General features: G+C 37.2%; 1 protein-coding gene across 1 annotated transcript in view; it reads left to right on the forward strand.

Moving 5' to 3' along the window:
* Nucleotides 1-23931, forward strand: part of KCND2 (potassium voltage-gated channel subfamily D member 2) — a 302858-nt gene that overhangs the window by 236383 nt on the left and 42544 nt on the right. Inside the window, exon 2 of the mRNA XM_018553076.1 lies at nt 22162-22324. Coding sequence (XP_018408578.1) covers nt 22162-22324 — 163 coding nt within the window. The remainder of the gene's footprint in view (nt 1-22161; nt 22325-23931) is intronic.

A 23931-nucleotide genomic window follows, 5' to 3' on the forward strand; every position in this document is an offset into this window, starting at 1 on the left:
GCGTCGGGTGCGCCTACGTATGAAAACGACAAACGCGCTACACATGTTGGGTATCGCCGCGCACGCCGGAGTGAGAGCAATAATTCTAGGGCCAGTATTTTGGGGTATCTCTAAATTGATGACCTGTGGGGGCTTTTAAAGCGTCTTCTATGGACTTTTTGGGGCACTGCATTTTTTCGCTGTTTCACGGACGCACGCAATTTGTAAACTGGGCATGTTGGGTATCGTTTTACTTGTTGTAGCCTCATCTTTTATATTTCATTAATACATTGGGTATTTTGTTGTGTTTTGGGGCATTTAATTAAATTTGTCACTAAATTTGGGGGTTTAATAAAGAGTCACGCTGATATTGCGCAACATAAAAATTTGCAACAACCATTTTATTCTATAGGGTCTTGGCATTCAGAAAATATATAATGTTTGGGGGTTTTAAGTAATTTTCAGGCCTAAAATGTGGAATATAACATGGGTGCAAAAAATGAAAAATAAAGGCCTCAGTCATGAAGGGGTTAATGAATGCACCCCTTTGCAGCACAGGTTTAGGCTTCCCATGGACAGAATAGCATTAGTAAAATAAGTTACAAAGTAAGAATCAGTAAAATCTCAGACACATTGTTAAATGAATGTCGGGTTCTTTTATAAGTAATAAGCTAAACTGTTGCTGCTTAGTATGTAGCCTAAGTGTCGTCTGTACTTTAAATAGATTTTCAGTGACAGACTCCACCAACAGAATTAAACACAGGCTAAAATGTGTTTTGTGAGACATAACCCATGAGCATTGCTGTTTGCTTTTTAGGATATACAGTGATCTCCTGATATTTGTACAAAGAACTTCCTTCACCTTATATAGATCTATAATAAAGACACATCTGCCTGATGAAGAATTAATCATTTTCAAGGCGCAATACTTTAAAAGCTCATTTTATGTTGTCTGTTTTATAAAGAGGTTCATAATGTTTCTATAGCAACCTGGGATTGGGATGAATTCAATGAATGAAGTTTGTGATTTAAAATAAATATTCCCTTTTGTTAGGCAGAACACATTTGAATCTTCTTTTCAGCTTCTGTTTTATTTTCTCTTCTTACATGGAGATTAATCCAAGCCAGAGAAATCAATTTACTTGGGGCCATTTTGATTACCATGGTGTCCCTTTCATAGAACAACATAGGGTTGTAATGTCATATATTCGCTAGATTTCCAATTAGCAAAAAGGTAGGCTTCTTGCACTGTACAAACTGCACAGTTTTATCTCTAAAGACTTCCAGGCACATTCAGGCTTGAATGCAGCCACAATTTTCTTTACGACTCATCCAATGGATTGATGCTGAGAACGTGCAAAGTTGAGACTGCCCGATTTTCTATGGAGAAAAGAGAGAAAAGTCAGAGAGATCACAGAGATGTTCCAGCAAGATGGAAGTTCATTAGAACACGTGCATTTAGCCCTCTCAATCTCGTTATCACTTAGAAGTTGAACTTTACATGTCCCAACAACAAAAATCTAGTCTTGTATAGCTGGCCGTTAACCACTTGCTGACCGGGGTGTTAAACCCCCTTCCTGCTCAGGCCATTTTACAGTATTCAGCGCTGCAGTACCTTGACTGACATTTATTCATGCAACGCTGTACTGAAATGAATTTTGGGGAGAGACAAAGCTTTCTTTTGGTGGTATTTATCACCACTGCAGTTTTTATTGTTTACTATATAATTTAAAAAGGACCGAACATTTTGAAAAAAATTTTTCCCAACGTTATGTTAAAAAACATTTATTATTACTTAATTTTGTGGTAAAATATAAAAGACAGGGTCACGCCAGGTAAATAGACACCAAACATGTCAAGCTTTAAAATTGCGTGCGCCCGCAAAATTGCAAAAAAATACCATACCCAAAATTGGCCGTAGGCGATACTTTAAAAGCTTTTACTGCTCATCATTTTAGTGTTATCAGTGATTGATGGGCCTAGAATTATTGCTCTCACTGTAACGTTCGCAGCATATGTAACATGTGTGGCGTAATCATTGTTTTTGCCTGTAGGCACACCTGACATGTATTTACGTTTATAAGTGCGGGGGACTTTTTTTGGTGTTTTTTTTAAATATAATACTTTGTTTTTTTTTAAAAAAAAAACTTTTTTTATTTTAATCTTTTTTTTTACACTTAACTTGATTGCTATAACATAGCCCCCATATGTAATAGCTAGGAAAAAATGGCAGGTCCTCTTTATGGAGACATTAGGGGTCCCCAAGACCTAGGGACCCCCAAAGAAGCTGATGAAGCTGATTGAGGGCTAGTTCACACCAAACGCGTTCCAGGTGCAGAGCAGTTACAGACCGGATCAAAACGGTGTCCAAGGCATTCCAATGGTATTTTGGGCTCTGGTTCACACCGCAGCGTTAAGTTTCACATCATGTAAAAAAACTGCAGCAAGCCCTATTTTACCTGCTCTGGAACGCTCTTTTTACAAAAACGACCCGGAACGCATCAAAAACACGGCAAAACACACTGCACTGTGTGTGCAGAAACTCATGCAGATCTGGTCCGCATTTGGTGTGAACAAGCCCTTAAGTATATTTTTAGGTAAATATGAAATAATGCATATGATTATTTTGTTCCCACAGGTGAAGCTTTAGGCTTCTTTTCAGATGTTTACGCTCAAAATTTGCAACAACCCTCCGCACATTGCTGTACACCCTTACATATTTCTCGCAAATGTTAGCATAGAAACAAAGATTCTTGGTTATATATTGCAATGCATGTTCAAGCTGGATAACTGTGTCAACATGACCCCTCTAAGGCCAGTCCTTACTTAATTTAGCAAAATGTCAAAAACATACTTGCTCATAGCATATATATATACACATGTTCCAGGTTCTTTTAAGATGCTTACCTGTCTATCCTTATCTACTTTAGCAGAAAAGCCTGTTGTTCACAGAGCTCCATAGCCCAAGCTGACATTTACAGACTAGTGAATGAGTCAGAGGCATGATTAATTTCCCCTCCCTGCTAAAGCATTAAGTTTGTCTTTGAAGAAATCAAAAAATACTATACAGTTTGCAATTGAAATGTCTAACTAGTTAATAAAAAGGAGTAGCAGATATAGTTATGCCCATGTGACATACTGTATGTGAACACAGCACACAAGACATTGAGCCTTAGGTTTTCTATTCTGTGCACAAATTAGCTAGAACACATGACTTTCACCGTAGACAAAACTTGCTGCAGTGCCAATACTTTGTTTAGTGTTTGAAGGAGAGCAAGATACTATGTTAATTGCTATATTTTTCAGCAAAGTATATATTTCCAATTCCACTACTTTTGTAAGTGTTTTTTTCTAGCTGAAAAGAAAATTATACATTATAACAATGTACATCTTCTAATCATGTATTTCTAATGCTCTCATCACATTTTATGGGCCAAATTTTGTATACGACAATAAGCACTTGACAGTTGGACATCATTGAAGATAAAAAAGAGACAGTTCTGTGAACATAATAGCATAATTGTGCTTTAGCAGGCATTTTAGGCTTTACTTTCTAAAAGCTATTATTTTTGTGGCACTGCGAATAAATTTTTTAGCTTGCTAGCCACAGCCTTTCACTTTATTTAATTATATTTATTTCATTTTCTACATTTAGGATGGGTAATATTTTTGCAGACATATAACATTTTGTTAAGAGATATTGCCAGGATTTGGCTTTACTCAATGTTAAACTGAATAAGCTGCCACAACACTTGCAAAACACAAGTTTATGAATCATATATTCATCCGTTCCATCAATCTTCTGTTTGTCATAAAGCACAGATCTGCTGCAATACAATGGGCTAGATTAGTGACACTCAGCAGGAAAATTGTAAATCAAAGTGTCATCTTTGCATGAAAAATTGACAGTTTTCACTTGTGAATTTGTATGAATCTAGAAATATTTGAGGGTTTTAGTTGGTGGGGGTGGAGACAAATTATACTATATGTATATATTATCCTGTGCGTGACTTATATATTTCATTAGATATGTATTAATATTATAAAGGTTTCACAAAATAAAAAATCACGAAGGAAAAAAAGGCAAATACATAGAAAAATATATTTTGAGCTCAGTATATCAAACTATATCACACCACAAATTCCTAGTCAGCTAGCTGCGGAAAATAAAATACCCTGAGTAGGCACTTAAAGCTAAACTACAGGCAAACAGCTAAATACATGATTTAAATAAATGGGAACTGCCAAAGGCTTTGTAGTTTCTTTTCAGGCAGCCCTGATTTCCAGAAAACCCTGCCAGGCAGCATAGCCAGATTTGTAACCTCATGTGTAGCACAGTTTAGTCAAGAACATACCTCCAGTCTGCTGACTGGACAAAGAAGGATCAGCAGGACATTATTGACACATCATTCTGCCATTTTCTACAGCCAGAATGTACTCCATTAGCACATGTGAATGCAGCAGAGCCTGATTGGCTCCTAGTGCTGCTCTTCCCTTTCTCGGTCTGTGGTGGTGCTGTGCAGGAGGATACAGGATCCTCTCAACACATGTGCAGATTCCTAAACCAGTTGTTTTTACAGTGACATTTAGAGATTTTGCAATAAATACATAACTCAATGAATTGGTATTTTGTATGGATGCACAGATACTTTTCAAGTACCAGTACAGATACTTGGCATTTTCATGAGAACTACCAGAGTTGCAGCGGTTGCAGCTGGGACCTGGCTCTGGCACTCCACCACTGTCCTGAAATCATTAGTCTGTATTGTTTTAGAAAAACTGTCACATGGCAATATACAAAAATGTATCAGTACTCGTACTTGTAAGTACTCGGCAAGTACCAGTACTCGTACTCGCAAAACTGGTATTGGTGCATCCCTTTATTTATATTTACAAAAACAAAATCGTACATTAAAACAGAGATGTACACATCTCAGGAGCTCCGTGTGCTCCTTACAAATGACAGCTGCCTCCTAATTTTTGAATTTTTCTCTAGTCTAGTCTTGGAGCTCAAAAGTATCGGTGCATGTACTCATACTTGTACCGAGTACTGTACTTGGTATCTGTGCAACCCTAGTATTTTGTATATGTATGCATGGAGCACAGTTATAGGGCTTGTTAACACCATTTTAAAGCAACTGAACAACGCCAGTCACTGCAAGGGCACATAGAAAATAATTGATGTGCGAAGACCTGAAGGGAGTGTATACATTGTATACTCAAATAAAAAAAGTAAGCAGGATGAGACATTGCATCACATTACCCCATGCCGAACCTCTGTCAGCACACTGGCAAACATGCTATAACTGAGCATTTTAGCTAGCAGGCTGGTGTTAATGAGCCCTTAAAGGAAATATGTCCTCAAGAAAAAAGGGTTTAGATATATAGCTGCATCTAGCTGGTTTGTCTCTGTATTGATAGTACATTCAATAATATATTACCTCAGAGCACTAAAGAGATCCAAAACCCATGCAATGTTTTGTTATGGGGCCAGATATTTAAAATACATGCACCAGAACCATTGATTTTGCAATGCTGGTTCCTCTGCAGTGGCAGTAGAAACATGGAAGGTAATTGTAAAATATTATTTATGGCATTCTAATATTAACCTTTTATCTTTTTGCTGTTATTCATGGGGATTTGACTTGGCAATAGTGGTTTGTAATATTCGTTTTTGAGCATAAAAAAGCAACCCAATTTTGATGTGTTAATTGAAAGCAATATAAATCAAAATTCAATCAAATTTATGGAAACTGTTGCTATGATAATAATCTCACTTTAATTTTATTGCTTAGCAATGCACTACACTGGCACTTAAATGTCTAATGCAAATTTTAATGTCTCCTTGTTTAGCATCGTGATTTAAATACAATACAACTTTTTCACAAAATTGATATTCCTGAAGGAGACAAAGGAAATGAAAAGTGCATCAGCTTCTATTAAGCACTGCACATTGGAATTTAAAGAGATTCTATCTCTAAAAGAAAAACAAAATATATGTTGAGGGTATAACGTGCAGATACCTTGGGGTACCTGCACATACCTGTAGTGGTTTCAAAGGCAGGCAGATGTGCTGGAATGCCAAGCTATGGAGGTTGACTTACTGAAGGCAAATAGTCTCTTGACTTTGCAAAAGAACCAAAAGAATTTGCACTTTGCAGGGAAGATTTTAGTAAATGAGGTGAAGCTCTGCTCACTTCCATCACCCAAACCATGTGCTTCCCCTGCAAAGTGCACACTCCCTTGCAAAGTGAACAGTCTGTTTGCTTTTAGTAGGTGAACCCAATTGTGACAGACAAAGATCATTTTTAAATATTGACAGAACTTTCCACTAAACCTACTTCACATTTCTATTTGCCCAGCTCTATGCTGGGCTGCCTCACTGACAAGTAGGAATCTTCAGAAGGCAAGCTTTGGTACATCAGGAAGTGCTGGAGCTTTACCTGTATTAGAAGCCCAGTATTTGGCCATATCTGCAAGCTCTTTGAGGGTGTTGCACCTCTAAGTTACTGCACTTTATCACTTCAGCAAATTTTTAGCCCTGATGAAAGACAAGGTGCCTAAAGTTTAGCTGATTGGCCTTCCCAGAAATAGAATAGATATTGCCAAGGTCTAGGATTCCACATAGTATTATTAAACTGTAAATCTAACATATCCACATATCTTAAAAATTTTGACATGGTATTAGTCAGGTCTGCTCTTCCTTTTTTTCAGCGAAATCTGTGAAATCCTTGAGTATAAGAAAAAACTGATATGTCCATTTACACCATGGTTGCTGATAAATCGGCATGGGGATACCCGTCCAATGCCGAGGGTATTTTGTCTGGTATGGAGCAGGGAGAGGGGGCGCTCGATTGCCCCCCTCTTTTCTGCCCTGCTGTGCCTGTGCTCAGATCAAGGGTCTGGTAGGAATTTTAGGGTTTTATTTCCCAATTAAGGGTGGGGGGGGGGTTCTCTCTTAAAATTCCTTCCAGACATAAAGGGCCAGGTATGACTTTTGAGGGATCCCGCCTAACATTTCTACCAGACCTGTGTCTGGTATTATTTGGGGGGGAACCTCACACGCTTTTTTTTCTTCTTCTGCGGACTGTAAAAAAAAGTATTTTTTTTCTTTGGTAGGTCACTTTGCTGCAATGAAATTTTGGCATTTTTTTTTTCAAGTCCATGCTTTCCAAAAGAAATTTGGATGCATCCAAAATTTTCGTTATCGGAAATTCGTATTCGTTTGAATTAGTTATTTCTGTCATTAGGAAATTAGGATGCCTACGAATGTACGAATTTCTGAAAATTCATCCGAAAAACAAATCTTTCTGAAACAAATCTCACATGTCTAATACGCAGTTAAAATTCATATACTTCCATTTCATTGATCTGACAGAAAATCATTTGTATGTGTTAAAATTAATCTGTTACAAACCAATACTTATCTCAAAGGCCTCAGATGGAAGCAACCTTGTTGAACTCCTTGGCCACGCTCAGGTTTGGGGCAGTACAGCTGAAACTGTTAAGCATCAGTGTAATTTGACTTCCCCTGTCTGAGCCTTTTAAAATAGGTTTTAATCTTGCTCTCAAATGTGCTATCTTTATTAGTTTGAAATCATAAATAACCTAAAAGTGCACACTAGCCAGTCATTCCAGATATGTCTGTAACAGGCAAGCCATTTTAGTAATATGATTTTAAGAGCTAACTGAACCTAACATCCATCTCCGTGTACAGAGTAGTTAGTAATCTAAACATTCTGCAATGTACCTTTTTAGAGCCCGAGGCCTTCTGACATACAACTTTCTCAGTGTCACGGCAGGCTGGCACAGCATAGAATGGCAATAAAACATTGTTCTGGGGGATAATTTGGCATTGTGATCTATTTCTCAGTTGAGTAAATATAACAACACTTTATGCAAATTCACATACTACCTCCAATCTTTTCCTTCAGCATTTTATTCATCTAAGGATATCAGAGTGTGCACTGGTGCATCTGTATACACATAAAGCTTTATTATGGTGTTATAGCTGATGCTGCTGAGAAAAGGGATTACTAAAAAAAAAACTGTTTTCTACAGCATTTTGGTTTTCTATGTAGAGAAAATGCAAGCCAACTGTTTAAACTTGATATGCTGCTTTAATTGTTCTGGATACTAATAGAAACTGATAATATAATTCTTCACCCAGCCAAATCTTCCACATTTCTTCTCTTTCTCTTATTCCCAAGTGCTTACAAAATTTTGAAATGCAGATTCTTTCCTCATAGAAAGGTATAGCAATCTGTTTCTAAACTTTGGCAAAATAGACCAGGATGTTCAGGTGAAACTAGATGGAAGCTGTGCTTGATAACTGCAGTAAATTATTCACCAACCATTGAATCCTTGATAAATAGACCCCCTAGTACCTCAACATATTATTTGCTTTTTTTGTTGGCCAGTACAAACTGTGTTATCACATAAGCAAGATACTTGGCAGCAGATGAATGTAAGAACTATTAGGCACAGTTTACATGTGTTTTAGTGTAGTGAGCTCTGCTTGCTGCTTCTTTTGTGGTAGTTTCCAACAAAAGCATTTTTCATAGCAATGAAGGATACCAAATGTAAAACACATGTAAATGCATAAAAAATGCACCACAGCAAAATGCAAAGCTGTGACTAGAGCCTATGGTTTACATTTTCATGGATCCTATGTTTGCATATCAGTCTAACCTTTAGTCAAAAGAGCGCTATTACATTGCAATCTTCATGACATTGCAATATGTGTATCACTGCAATAGCTCTGTTATACTATATGACAGCTGCTGCATCATTTTCTTTCCTGCTGTCCTAAGTGAACGTGTACTAGTCTAGGTATGCTGGATTGTCCTTTGTGGTATGCCCATTTAAACACTACTGCTGTACTCTTCACTGCTGATAACATGAGTATGCCAGTTGAGATCATAACAATTAAATAGGGATGCACTGAAATTTCGGCCACCGATATTTATCATCCGAAAATGGCACTTTTGGCAAAATGCCAAAAGTGCCATCTTTCGGACGAAATAACAGTGAATCCCTGCTTTCTCTCCTCCCCACTGGGCGCTGCTCTGGCACAGCGCAGCATCCAGTGGGAAGGAAAGAAACTGTCACAGGAGGCCGAGCAGTGCGGGGGAGGAAAACGCTGTGAGTGGCCTGTGTCTCTCCTCCCGCACCGCTCAGCATCCTGTCACAGATCAGGAGAGCGGTGTGGGGGCATAGACAGCTTGCAGTGCTGTCACAAGAGGCTGAGGTCTCCTCCTGCCCCTCCCAGCCTCCTGTGACAGATGAGAGCAGCAGTATTGGGGGTGGAGACAGATGTAAGCTGTCACAGGAGCCCCGGCCAGCGGTGCGGGGGAGGAGTAAGCTGTCAGAGGAGATCAAGATCTCCTGTCCACACAACTCGTTCAGCCTCCTGTGACAGTCGATCCAGGGAGAGCGGTACAAACACTCAGTGATCGCTGAGTGCTTGTAAATAATTAAGGACAGAGTATGTTTACTGTGTCCCCAATTATGAATGAATGGGAAGTGATTTACATCACCTCGTGTTCATTCAGGATTGTGGATATGGTAAACATACTATATGCACACGTTATGAATGAACAGGAACACTCAATATAGACGCTTCCTGTTCATTTATAACAGGGGCTGCAGAAAAAGAGATTGATGACTCTGTGTCCGCAATCTCTTTTTCTATTTTTAAAAGGGAAATATCAGGGGTCTGCTTAGACCCCTGATATTTCCCCGAAGCCCCTAAAAATAAAGTATAAAAATACAAATATTTATTAAAAATAAACATTAAATTAAAAAAATGTAAAAGTTTATAACATTAATAAAACTTAAATGTTTGGAAAGGTTAGAAAAAAAATTTCGGATTCGGCCTGACATTTCTTTTTCATTTTGGTGCACCTCTACAATTAAACATTTAAAGTAGTATCAAACTCTCAAACTCTTTCCAAGAATGAATTCGGATCAAACGAATATACATTGCCCAGAAAAGTATTTCTTTAAATTTTTCCTCATGCACTTATATTCATCATGTTTACGGACAACTCCAACTCTCTCAGCTCGGCTTCCTTGATACTCCTGTCCAGTACAAGATCACAAGAGACAGCAAATTTTACAACAGCTCCTCAGCTCTTCTACTAGATTGGTGATGAAGGAGGGGAGATCAGGGAACAGGGAGCTAGTTAGAAGCCTGCTTGCATAGGTTTGTTTATTTGTGGAGACACACACAGCTTGCTAGCACACATAAGTTTGGCTTCATAGGACCCTCCAAGGGAAAGGAGCTGGATAACAGGGTCAGTGCTCCAGAAGCTGGATAACAGGGTCAGTGCTCAAGAAAGCTGGATAACAGGGTCAGTGCCCAAGAAAGCTGGATAACAGGGTAAGTGCTCAAGAAAGCTGGATAACAGGGTAAGTGCTCAAGAAACCAGCTGATTATGTAGGGAATTGAAACATCAATGATGAATGTTATATCACTTTAACTGTTTTAGAATCATTGTACATATATTACATTGTACATATATAAACGGCACTATCCTAAAGCAGTTATACAAAGTTGGTACAATGATTTATAGCTGGCGATGTCTGTCACAAACAAGTGTTCAGGTGGCTTTAGAGCCACCTGATCACTTGTATGGAGCTGGGAAATGTGTGCCCCCCTCCGCTGTCACTGCTGGCTATCCATAGCTCCACTGTCCCCTCCCCCCGTCGCTGTCCTTTTTCACAGTGCACCACACATCATACCTCTGTTGTGATGTGAAATGGGGCACATCAAAAAAATATTTTCTCTATGTGCCCTAATGGTGACTGGCATTGTTTAGTTGCGGAAAAGTTGCTGCTTGTCACCATTTATGGTGTGAACAAGCCCTTAGGGCCCTGGAAATTGCCTTAAGAGAAACATCAAATGTTTGCAACACTGTGCACCATTACCTCTCTGGTAAAATTGTTTAATTGTGCCATGGACCATATAGCTGAAAAATCTTTAACTCAATCTCTAACTAGTAGATTAATCTTTACCTGGTAGAATTGATGCTGTTTTTAAGGCAAAGGGTGGACACTTAAAATATTGATTTAGGATATATCCATTGAATGATTTTTGAAAGTATCTGCATTTTACAGTATTTTTTCACAAGTGCCTAAAGCTTTTGCACAGTACAGTTCATATTTTATTAGACTTGTCTGCACATGCATATACATATTTTCATGTTTTAATTGGACCTTTTTAAGATCATGTAAATGTTTTTGGATGAAACCCCATGCGCATTGTGTTAAGGCAGTCCATTTTCTTTTCAATGGACTGCACAATATATCAATAAACACCAAAAAAAGATGCACAGCATGTACAATGCCACACTCTATTTTTCTTCAGGCTAAAAACTTTCTTGTTCAAGTTCCAGCATAAACACTGACACTCCAGCCTGTGCCTTCCTCTGACATATTTATTCCTGTGGTGAGGCTTAATCATGAGGTCTTTAAGTTGGAAATTGAACAGTAAAGCTGTTTTTCAGCTGAAGGAAAACAGCGTGGCCTTGTATGTGCGATGTGAGTCTGGAGCGGAGTGATGGATCCTGGAAGTACTTGCACTTGTGACAGGTTGGGGGAGGTCTAGAGTGCCTGAAACTGTATACAAAAAGGTGAAAGCAGCATTTTTGGCAGTACATTACACAACAAACTCTAGCCTACACACATTTTCTTATATTGTTGTTGATGTTGTTTGTGTGTGTGTGTGTGTGTGTGTGTGTCACTATTGTGAAGATTTCCCTTGTTTTCTGACCTACTTTGCTCACAGAAAGTAAAAGAAAATCTAAAGAGGGCCAGAAAATACAGTAAAAATCTGTCAGAAGTTTTAACCCTACTTGCCAAAGTTAAAGTGGAACTGACTTGGCTCCTGTTCTACTCTAAATAAATATATCATATTCATACCATTCATTTCAGGCAATCATTAACACTCGTCAAAAGTTATCACAATTTCTAATGCATCAGAATGGGCAAACAATATGTCATAAAAGAATAATGTACCTACTAAAAGCAACATATGTTACATCAAATGACCTTAAAGAACTATGGTACCATGGTACAACATATCAGTGTAATTTAAAGCCCTGATGCTTTGGCTGAAAGCACTGCAATCTTGGACACGTGCACTAAAAAAAAAAGTATAAATGTAGAAATGTAGAAGCTCACGTGCTGCGAAAACTTATACAAACTATTTTTTATCAGAAGAAATGTAAATACTTTTTAAATAATTGTTTGAATCTTTGTGTGACAAATTGAAAATAATTATATGCAGTCATTGAGGGGTACAGTGAAAGATCATACAGATAAACAAGGTCATCCATATTGATTTAGTAGAATTGTGTGAGAAGAGAAAAATAGCTTTCAGTAATTTAGTGACTATTGTTCTGTAACAATAATAATTGCATTGCTAATTCAAAGTATTACTGTATGTACTTTTATCTTTTTACAGGGCATTTGAATTAAATATGAGTTTGATATTGGCTATAAAACTGTAAAAATACTAACACATTGAATGATTGACTAAATTTATGTGGTCCTATCATTTTTAAATTCAGTTTAGCTTGCTTGGATTTTGTTGTGTAAAATGAGGAACTAGTATAAATGGTTTCTGCAAAAAATGCACTTACAATTTCATGTGCAAAAGGTTATGCATCTCATCAGTAGGGGTCAGTAGGGCCTGATTCACAAATAACATTGCTTAAAAGTCTATTTATTATTCCTTATAGAGAAACTATAATTTTCGGTCCTTTTTTTTAGATTTTTTTGAACATTTTAAACTCTTGTTTTATATTAGTTTCTTAGCATATGTATATACCCTTTATTTTACAAATAAATATTTAACACATGACAAAGCATTCCCAGAGCACTATGGGTTAGCTAAAGAACACCACAAAAGTGCTTCTCCAAGCACTACATACAAGTTTGTTTGCAGTCAGTGTAAACTGACTAATCAAGGTGGGCCTATAATTTGACATGTTTTGCAGATGTTTCATACTCTTATTTGGAGGTTGTCTCTTGCTAGTGGCAATTGGTAAATGTGAAAAACCCATATATTATATTTCATTCTTACATTTGTTTTGGTACTAAACATAAGTGAGTGTATTATCTGTATACATGTGCACTAGACTTTTACTTTTAAAGGGTTGTACTTCTATAGAAATTATTTATTATTTATGACAGAAAATAAAAATGTTAAAAGCATAGTTAAAGCTGTATAGGATGGATATTGTAAGTCTTTTTATGCATACTGTGTAAAAAAAAAAGGGCAATAGACACAATTCAATTTACAACATTTTTGAAAATGTGAGAAGTATATAATGTATTTATTTATTGTTTTTCATAGAATAACATTATACTTTGCAGGACAGCACAAATGTCTACCACACTACATTTTTCCTTTTAGCACCTAGTAGATAATGGTAATTGCTATACATTTTCTCTTTCACAGTGATTTCACTTATCCTCCAGCAATGTTCATTTGTTAATGATATTGTAAAAAAAAATACATCTAATAGCATACAACATAAGCCTTTGTATTTCTCTGGCTTTTAGAGGTGAATTAATAATAGTAATATCAGTGATATCAAGGGGTGATTGTGCATGCAGTACCAGAGGTTTTGCTGAGATCTAAATTGAAAGTGAAAGCTACTTCTTTCATTCCAGTGACTGCAAGACAAAACATTTATGCTCATTCAGACAGTCTTAATAAAATCTAATTGGCTCAATCACTTTTTCCTAGGCACATAAGCTAGTCATTAAAAGTCTGTGACAGGAAACATACCTTCCACAGCATCAGGGTATTGGACCCCATGACATTTTAAAGAAGTATTTAAGCTTATATCAAACAATATAAAAGTTGCAAAGCTACCTACTATTGAGAAAAATCAAGCTGCAAATGGCTTAGTTATACACCAGGAGCCTAACTGGTATTATTACCTTTCCAGGACTGGCCACCAGCTGCGTATTTGCAGCCACACATTTGTGATCAGCAGCAGCATCTTTCACGTCCTATGTTTTTCTCTCTGTGCTCAAGTCACTTTAAATGCTTTTAAGGCTCCATCTCTGGGCCAGCCCCTGAATGGCAGTTGAGGGTCATCCACCAGGAGTGTCCTAAGGTTTACCACAGCACAAGGTGATTTCCCAAGCAACCAGCTACCTCTGAATCATGTGTGTACTTTGCTTAATTAAAGCATTGTAAAACTTTTTATAGGTCTATAGCATGCCCCCAGCTGCTGCTCGATAATAATACATCTCAAATCCGAGGGAGCCCTGAAATAGCACTAAAAATTACCAAGTTTCTACAGTAGTCAGACAGCTGCAGGTTCTGCTCCAAATCCCCAGCAATCTCCTTATGCCTGAAAATCTTAGCAAGATGGAGAAGTCATTCTGAAGCAGATGTTACAGAAAACCAGAACAGATTAGAAGAAGAATGAGATGGCTTGACCCCACAACTTACTGATCTCCTCCACAAGAAAAGTGCCAATCATATTCAGTCTAGTTAAGTGTCCCTTAGGCACTGTCATACCACAGAGTTATATGAAGAAAAGGCACTAGAACCACTGATTTTCTACCACTGATTTATTTTATTTAGTTTAATGTAGCAGCCACGTAAACTTAAAATGTTTACATTCCCTTCCTGTATGCTTGCTCTAAGTCACTGACTCATCGGACAGCAAAGGCAACATCAGGAGAATTTTCCTAGAGTCTGCACCTTTAAAACTCAAGTTGGCTAATCATAGTTTTCTTTGATACATTTGTCACCACCACATTTGTGTGGTCTATAACACATGCATTGTAACAAGCATTTAAATGGGCTGGCAGAGCACCTTAACACACAAAAAAACCTAGACCTGCACCTTGTTGGGCCATGCAGCACACTTCAATGCTCGCTATGTGTGTATGGTGCACTAACTGCAGATGCGTTGCCAGCTACTGGACATACTAATGACACTACAACATACCATGCATTAATGTAAGCTTTGGTAATGTATGATAAAATAAGCATTTTACCTTGCTCTATTGCAACTCACAGATGTTGTACTAACCTTAAAGCCCTGATGTCCTCAATTGTGACATGAGTTGAAGTGAACTGAAGCATCCAATCATGTTCTTTTTTTTTACATCCCACATGGCACTTGATTGTATGTTGGAAGGTAATACAAGTTCATTAAATTTTTCCTCTCTTTACACTTAAAATCAGGCCCTGTATAATAAACGAAAAAGTGTAGTCACTGAGAATACAAATAGCTGATCTTAGGGGATGAAGAGTAGTTCAGTATTGGTCCATTTCTTAGCTTTTAAGTTTTTTTTTAATCCATGATAGACTTTTTTCAAATGTATAAATAGTTTGTGCTTGATATTATGTATAGTTGCTCCTAGCATGGCAAAGGGCTAGACGTGGCTTGAAATGTTACTGGTTAAAATAGGAGCTGTATTGTTTTGTCCTGTCACTTTTATACAATATAGTGAAAGAGATATTTTGTTATTGGACAAAGAACTGTGTGTGGATGTATATTGTGGTCACGTGTTTGAGGTTCCTGCAATAACTAGTAGGAGGTCCCACCCTGCCACCAGGCAGTGGATATGGTGTGTATGCCTGGACTACAAATATTTGCCATCACAAACTATTCTTTTACATAATCCTATAATGCACATGGAATACACAGAAAGTTTCAGTGCAGATTTTCAGGATTCAGTACAAACAGTAAGCAAAGCTTGCTAATACTGATGGACTTCAGTGTCTGGTTCTGGGGCTTTGCGCACCCATCATATAATATACATAGTAGAAAAGTATCTGTCACTATCCAGCTTAGAAATTGTTGTGCATTTTCTGTGATGTACTTAAAGCAAACCTGTGGTTTGCTCATGTTGTATAGTTTACTTTAACTGCCTCCCCCCCCTTCCCAGTAACAGATACTCACCTTCCCTTCACACAATGCAGCTTTATCTGCTAGGAGGGAACAAAATACCCAATGCCCGGTACTTCCAGTTATGGAGGAGCAAATTACTCACACCACATGACTGGGCCAATCGCCAAGTACCAACATTGTGACATTTGGAGAGTCCATAGCCCTGTGTAAGCTACAACTTCAGCATAGAATATGCAAACAGCTGAATGGATCAGTGGGGAAGCAATCTTCTAAGGAGGGAGCATTAAAGTGAACCATGTCTTTCTAACATTCTCTTAGCACACCGTACGGTTATACCCCAGAACCCAACGGGTGCTGGAACTACTGGTGGATGGCACCACAGTATACAATCTAGAAGATATGTTGTCAGCACACCATTCTGCTTCAGAATATCATCTTTATTCGTATTCCTTTAGCATGACATGTGAATGCAATGTTTCGGAGCTTTACAGGACCCTTTCGTCAGGCAAATTTGGACACGAATAAAGATGATATTCTGAAGCAGAATGATGTGCGGACAACATATCTTCTAGATTAAGGTGAAACTGTTGCATGGGCCAAGAACACATTCACGTTTTGTTACACAGGAGTGCTGATATTTTAGTTTTGGAGTATGCTCTAAATTTAAATACCCTAAAACATAGTATACCTTTTATGGACTCTTCATACTTGGATTACTTTTTGCAAAGTAGTGTTTTGAACAGTCACTTCCTATACTGAAATGCCTGTTTGTTCAACATAGAAAGTGAAAATCCATTCTTCAGTTCATATAGGCTACCATGGTTTTTGTTACACCTCACCAATATTGTTCTTTCAACTGCAGTACATACGAGGCAGCCAAAGTCAATGGGGCATACATTGCTCCACTTTAATGTGTACATCCACTGTGTAAAAAGAGTCAAAACATCTGTAACCATGCAGCAATTTTCTTATGTTTCTCAGCTTGATATACTTATTGAGGCCTTTATTTGTGTTTCTTTTCTATTCAAGTGAACTCAGCTCAGCAGAACATAGTTTTCTCTTTTTCAGAGCAGTGAACTGTAGCAGTATTATGCTTCTTTGGTTGAAAAAGTGGCAAACAATGATCTACAAATTATAATATTCTACATGTGTGCTTTTATTGCTTTAGGTAGCTTACCATGCTCTGTTATAACTGTACTGAACAGTTTACAAATGCAGTCCCCAAATGTATCTTTCAATATCCGTTTTATTAACAGCCATCACTCTGTTTCTAATTTCCATATTTCATTTGTAACACTTTAACATCTTTACATTTACAGTCTGCCTTTCTCACGCTCTGCATCCGTTTAACTGTAGATCACTTTCACATACTCCTCAGTGCGTTCATACTCAAATACCAGCCAGTCTGCTACTGTTCTATACTTAACTTCTTTCTCTTTCTGGATCCACACAAAGTATACATGTTTTTTTCCTGACAGTTCATTGATTTTGCTACAATGTCCTCAGCCAAAAGTGATGTAGTATACTCTCTATGCCTCTGCTGACTGTTTTCAGGATGAGTACATTCCTTCAGTATGGCCTTGCTGTTTGTGGTCACCCTAAGGTGTAGGCTCACATATTAGCAATTCATTTTCAGGGTTTGGTCACTCAAGCAGAAGCTCAGAGTATCACTGTTCCTCACACCCGCATTTGTCAGCTGCCAATCAGCTAATACAGCAGGTTTTGCAAAAAAAAGTTGCATACCTTCTCTTTATTTGGGTAGCATAACAAAATAGTAGAAAATAATGAGCAATTGTTAGTAGAGTGAACAGAGACAGTTGTGATATATCTTAATTGCACATCTCACACAAGTTAACCTGTTTGATGTAATCCATACTGATGTGACTTCATCCTTGTAATATGCAAATTACATGTCACCAGCAGTTTTTTTCCCCCTCCCTTTTGTTTAGTGACTTTTTCATTAGAATCTCTCTAAGGAAGAAATAGAAGGTATGCTGGTAACCCTTTGTCATGGACAGTAGAACAATGCTACAAATCAGTCATGTCCCAGGCAATCAATGCAACTTATCTGGCTGATTGATCTAAAGCATTGAAGCAATTTAACAATAAAAGAAGAATAAACTAGTTTTTCTTGTTATAATAGTAAGAAAACCTGTACATTGTAATTAATTAAAGACACTTGAAATCAAGCAGCAAATACTCACGATCATGCATATATGAACTGTATTGATTGCCAAGTCACCATGTAGAACTGGCCTTATTGTTCTGTGAAAAGCAGACAATCTGACATTTTATTATAAAACCTTTACTTGAAGAGCACATTACATTACTTAGGCATTCATTATCTTTTTTTTTTTTCCATAAAAGTTGCCATTAACATAAGTGTAATCTCAAGATGTGTTTGACCTTTATATGCTCATAATGCACTCAGGTTAGCCATACACTGTGAAGCCATTCAAAAAGAAGCCATGAATTAATAGTAGTAATAATAATAATAATACTAATGTTGTTAATAATAAGAGCTATTTTCAGACACTTTTGAAAAACTGTAAAACAATTGCAGTTCTCCATCAATTGATCTGGAATGGGGGCATCTATTTCTGGGGAAGCACAGTTCAAATGTTAGTGGTCACATGCTTTACTGGCTCTTTTTCTTGATGACAGATTTGTCAGACTATGACCACTTTTCAGGAATTGCTTCCCTTTAAAAAAATATCAGTTCTCCCATAAATACAGTTATTTTCCTGACATTGCAAAATGTTTTAAAAGCAATCTAACAGGAGAAAAATATGGGAGCTGTGATTGCTGACTTGTTTTTTAAGGTACAAGGTCCAAACTTTTTATTCTATAATTGCTTCAATACTTATTGAGTCATTGACCTGAAACAAGCATATACTGTATACAGTACACAGTATATCAGGTGTCAGGTGCATATCCCTTTTCATTAGTATTTCATCCTACATACATGAAAGAGTAATGTAAATGTGATTTTCTGTCAGGCTACTACCTTTTATTAGATTATTCAAGGGAAGATGATCATATTTCCCACATACAATGTAGTCAATCAAAATGTCTTGCAGTAAATACAAAATGGCATCAGATAATGAATCCTCAAATGAAAACACTTCATTTTGAATTGTAAGTCTTACTTTGTAATAAAGGTGTAATAACATAAGCAGCTTTAGAGTAGTCATAATTAGCAACCTGTGTAGATTCTGCTGCAGAATTATAATGTGCTTGTAATGGTACATTATGCCATCTGGTGGACATTTTCACATTCTGGCACGCCACTTCCATTTATAATGCAAATCGATGACCATTTTACCTATAAAATATTTTGCAGCAGGCAAGGTCTATATGAGGTCACTGACCGTAACAATTCTGCAGCATATTTCTCAATTAATTCCAATTACATTTCTTCAATAAGGTAGTATTTATCAATGCACTGCTGTTATCAAAAGAGATTCTGGCTTTAATTTTGTAACTCACAATGAAAAGCAGAACATCATTGATTATGTGGCAGCACAAACAGTTCTTCTTTCAGACAGAATAAAAGGTCAGGTGTGTCTAGCCCTAGACAAATCGATGCATATTAATAAATGTACATTGTTACTTATAGAGGTAAACTGTTTAAAAGGTTGTGTATGGTACTTTTACCACATACTGATCATATACCTCTTATAATGTAATATTTTTACGGTAAATCTTGTTTTTAAATGTATAACATCCCCTCTCTCGGAGTGAGCAATATGTTTATGTATTCAATATAAATACCTTAATAAGACATTTTGGGTACCACAAACACGATCAAAGCATGTATCTAAAATGTATAAATATTTTTAAAATATTTAATCAAAATCATATGAAAATAAATAAAATGCTGATACATATTTCTACAATGTCATAATAACAGAGCACCTGCTCCAGTTGTCCATCATTTGGCAGGGGACATATATAAGGAATCCGAGTTCCTCTGTCTTTTGCGTCTCAAAATATATAAAATACTGTATATATAAAATAATATTAGACTATCTATTAACATATGATAGCGTTTTAGATTACAGAGCTAAATTTTTACTCATTCCGACTGAGATGTTTTTCTAAGTTCCTCATATGGTGAGGTTGATATAGTCAAATAAGTGGAGTATAGGCTCCTGCCATAGAAGTGGGGTAGGTGCGCCTGGCTACATTATGATTTTGGGATGTAAATTCTAAATAGTTGATGATGTAATCTGGATCTGATATTCTTCCACAATTCATAAATAAGGGGTTAGGCCTGGTGCCTCTGTTGGTCCCTGTTCAATGCACATATCATATTGCACATCTATCCGGTATTTCCTCTGTTGACTCTCGGAGGGTGCTGTATTGACAAGTGGATGGCGCCAGTGGCGGAACTACTGCCATAGCGACCCATGCGGGCACTATGGGGCCCGCAACAGAGAGGAGGCCCAGTCAGGAGCAAGATTGAAGGCTTCACGGCCGGGTCCTGGAGTAGGAGCGCACACAGTGGCAGCCCCCCGGGCACAGCGATGTGGAGGGTGAGGTGTGGCCGGCCGGAGAATTCCAACGATTTCTCAGCTGTTCCAGGGTAAATTGGCATCGCAGATCGTATGTGTAGGAGAACCGATCTACCATGGAACAGCTAATCGGTCCTGAAATGTCACTTTTATCAGACTTTGTGAGTGTGATCTCACATTCCACAAAGTCCAATAGAAGTGGCATTTCAGGACCGATCAGCTGTTCTGCCCTGGACCAGCTGACAAAGCGTTGGAATTCTTCGCCTTTTGCTAGTCACATATTTCAACGCCGAAAAACTGGGCGTGGTTACATTAAAATGTGTAACCACGTGAACGGTCACACAATCCAACCCAGTCACAATCTTTGATAGAACACCGGTGTGGGCGATTACACTGCTGATGGGGGGGGCGTGGCTGCAGTGCCATTGTCTTCAATGCACCACCATGCCCCCTCCCACCCCAGAACACAGGAGGGGTTAAGTGTGCAATATAGTGTGTTCCAGTAGCTACCGCTCTGGAACGCACTGTAATTTGTGTGAATAAGCCCTAAAACACTTTTATACCTGCACATACATTGCTGTAATTGTCTTCTATATACACTGTGGCTCCTCTGACTGCTGTAATCTCAAAGGCTCGTTTATACCCTTGCCTGGAATGCCAGGAATCGCATACACAAAGTCTCCTTGCGTTCTGGGGTGGGAGAGGGCGGGGCAGTGCCATTCATGTAATTTGAATTTCAGACACAATTCATGTCATCAGCTGCACCAGAAAGCATGGTAACACAATGCCCTGCGTTCAAGTGTGGTAAATCACAGGACCACACAGGGTCCCTTCATCAAGCATTCACAAACCAACATCAATAAAGGCATTTTCATGATGAAGATTTTGGTGTGCTGGTGACTTACTTTCTATGCTCTGATGTCCCATGTGTCTTACTGTTTTGGTGCCAGATAGATGGGTCCTTGCTTTGACAGATGGCATATATAATTTCAGTTGGCTCTGGTTTCCGTTCCTTTTCATAGTGTGAGAAAAATGTCTAGACAATTTCATGAATGGACATGTATAATTGTTTTTCATCAAGATAATATTATATTATTTATTATAGATTGTTTCGTCCTACTAATCCTACTGAAGAAGTGTACCATATTGTTCTTGAACTGTATCCAGTATAGACCCATCATTTTAATGGTATTAAGACCAGCCAACTCTATGAAATTATATTGATATATATAACACTTAAATGATGGGCAACTGGGGGAGATGCTCTGCGATTATGAAAGTGTAGACCTTTTTATCAGCCTTTTATTTACATTTATATGATTTTAATAAAATATGAATATAAGATTTATGAATTTTAGATATTTTATAATGTATGTAATACCAAAAAAAGTCCCATTGAGGTTTCTTTGTATTTGTATTTAATCAATTGCTCGGGATGTTGCTACTCCCCAACATGGGGTCAGACCTTTCCATACATAATTTATAGTTTATATTTATTTATAGCAATATCTTTATTATAAATGTGTTAATGATTGTATTTGCCTAATAAAGCCAAATTGTATGACATTTGCTACAGCATCCTATAATTTACTGTTGTCTGTTTGTCTTTTACTAACCTCTCTAGAAAAAAATGAATGCCCTTTGCTATACATTTTCTAGACATTTATTTGTTACCTGTTGCTTTTAATGACTGTTATACCCGTTGTGTGTTGTTGTATTAATATACTAAGGAAAGCTGTCAAACCAATATATGAACTGCATATGTTTTTTTTTAGGTATGGTGATATGGTTCCAAAGACAATAGCTGGGAAGATTTTTGGCTCCATATGTTCTCTAAGTGGTGTTTTAGTCATTGCATTACCAGTTCCTGTAATAGTTTCCAACTTCAGCCGAATATACCATCAGAATCAACGATCGGATAAACGCAAAGCGCAAAAGGTAGTGTGATATAATTGCCACGGACATATATTGTTCAACTTATACAATACAAACCAACTCTTGTTTGTCAGAAGCGAGTGGATAACTATACTGTATAACATAACGTAATTGTCCTCTAGGGGTACTTTATTAGGGTAAAAGGCTGGTTGTTTATTTAAAATACCAGTTCAAAGATGTTTTAAATATTAAATCGTATATAGAACAAATTTGATCATCGTAACTTATTTAAAAACGTAAGAGAATGGTTAGTAAATGTTTTAAACATATGTGGGGTACTGACATGACATAAAAATAAACACTTAAAAAACGAGGCGAGGAAGTGAGGGGAATTCTCTCCAACTAGAACAGACATGGAAACCAAATTCTTTTTGTAATGGATGTGGAAGTGTTAGAATGAATTTGGACCATAAATTTGAATTTCAATCCAGACAACAATGAGAGCCTGACAGAGGTTCTATGCTTTACTGCCTCGGCCCAAAACTAGGAAAAAAAATGGTTTGAGTAGGAGTTTCACTTTACACTTTTTATTGGCAGGGCCAATCATATTGAGAGTGTATGTTCTCTTAGATTATTTTGAATAAGGCAATAAACACTACATTAAGATAGTACTGGCATACTGTAAAACCACATTTTTCTCACAACATACTCCTCTTAGCAATATTCTTCTTCCATAAAGGTTTATATTTTTTACTATTTATACGCCAAGATCACATTAAAATATAGACTTTAAAGGATCAATATTTTTTTAATAATTAATATAACCCTCTTGGCCACAATCATGCAGATCTTTAAAAATAAGCTTATCATATATACAAGTTGGGCAACACTGTTATTGATTTCACTTCAGTGCTGCTATCTGACTTTAGTTTTAGTCAATGAACATCTCACCACAATGGTAAAGCAGAGATACACTGTATTAAAGGAATAAATGGAACAATTACTTTCTCACTTTTAACTAGGAGCTCCAGTACTGAGCTCATACATCAGCCATATGAGCGACTGGGGAGTAATTTATGAACAGATCAATTTGCCTTTCAGAAAAACCAGATGTCAAAGTGCTAGCAGTTCATTCTCAGTTTTAAGTGAAAAGCATATGAGAAATAGAGAAGACATTGAACTCCATGGAAAAAAAAAAGAAATTGCCTGACACTGAGAATATACTCCTAATTAATTTCACAATATCAATTTATTTCACTATGGGAATGAAGTCTGTGGGAAGATACACCACATATCTTCAGATACAGTCTTTAATTAATGTAGATTTCTCGATCACCTGTAATACTTAATTATCTTAATTATCAGTGTGTTGTTGCTCAGTAGGGCACTTGAAATATATTTTGTAATTCACTAGGGTAAAAGATTCAATTTTTTTTGTGAAGGGAAAAGTCTCTAATAGAAGGTTGGTAAAATCAAATAAAAGCAAAACTGATAGCTGGTAGAAAAAAAGAAAAATAATGAAAAAAAGCTAGCAGTTTTGAAAAAAGTCATATCTTATTTCTATATAGAGATGTCAATATACACAGACACATACACTGTGTGTGTGTGTGTGTGTGTTATATATATATATATATATATATACTATATATACTGTATGTACAGGAGAGGAG

Source organism: Nanorana parkeri, unplaced genomic scaffold, assembly GCF_000935625.1.
Source record: "Nanorana parkeri isolate BGI_ZX_2015 unplaced genomic scaffold, ASM93562v1 scaffold108, whole genome shotgun sequence".
NCBI classification, from domain to species: domain Eukaryota; kingdom Metazoa; phylum Chordata; class Amphibia; order Anura; family Dicroglossidae; genus Nanorana; species Nanorana parkeri.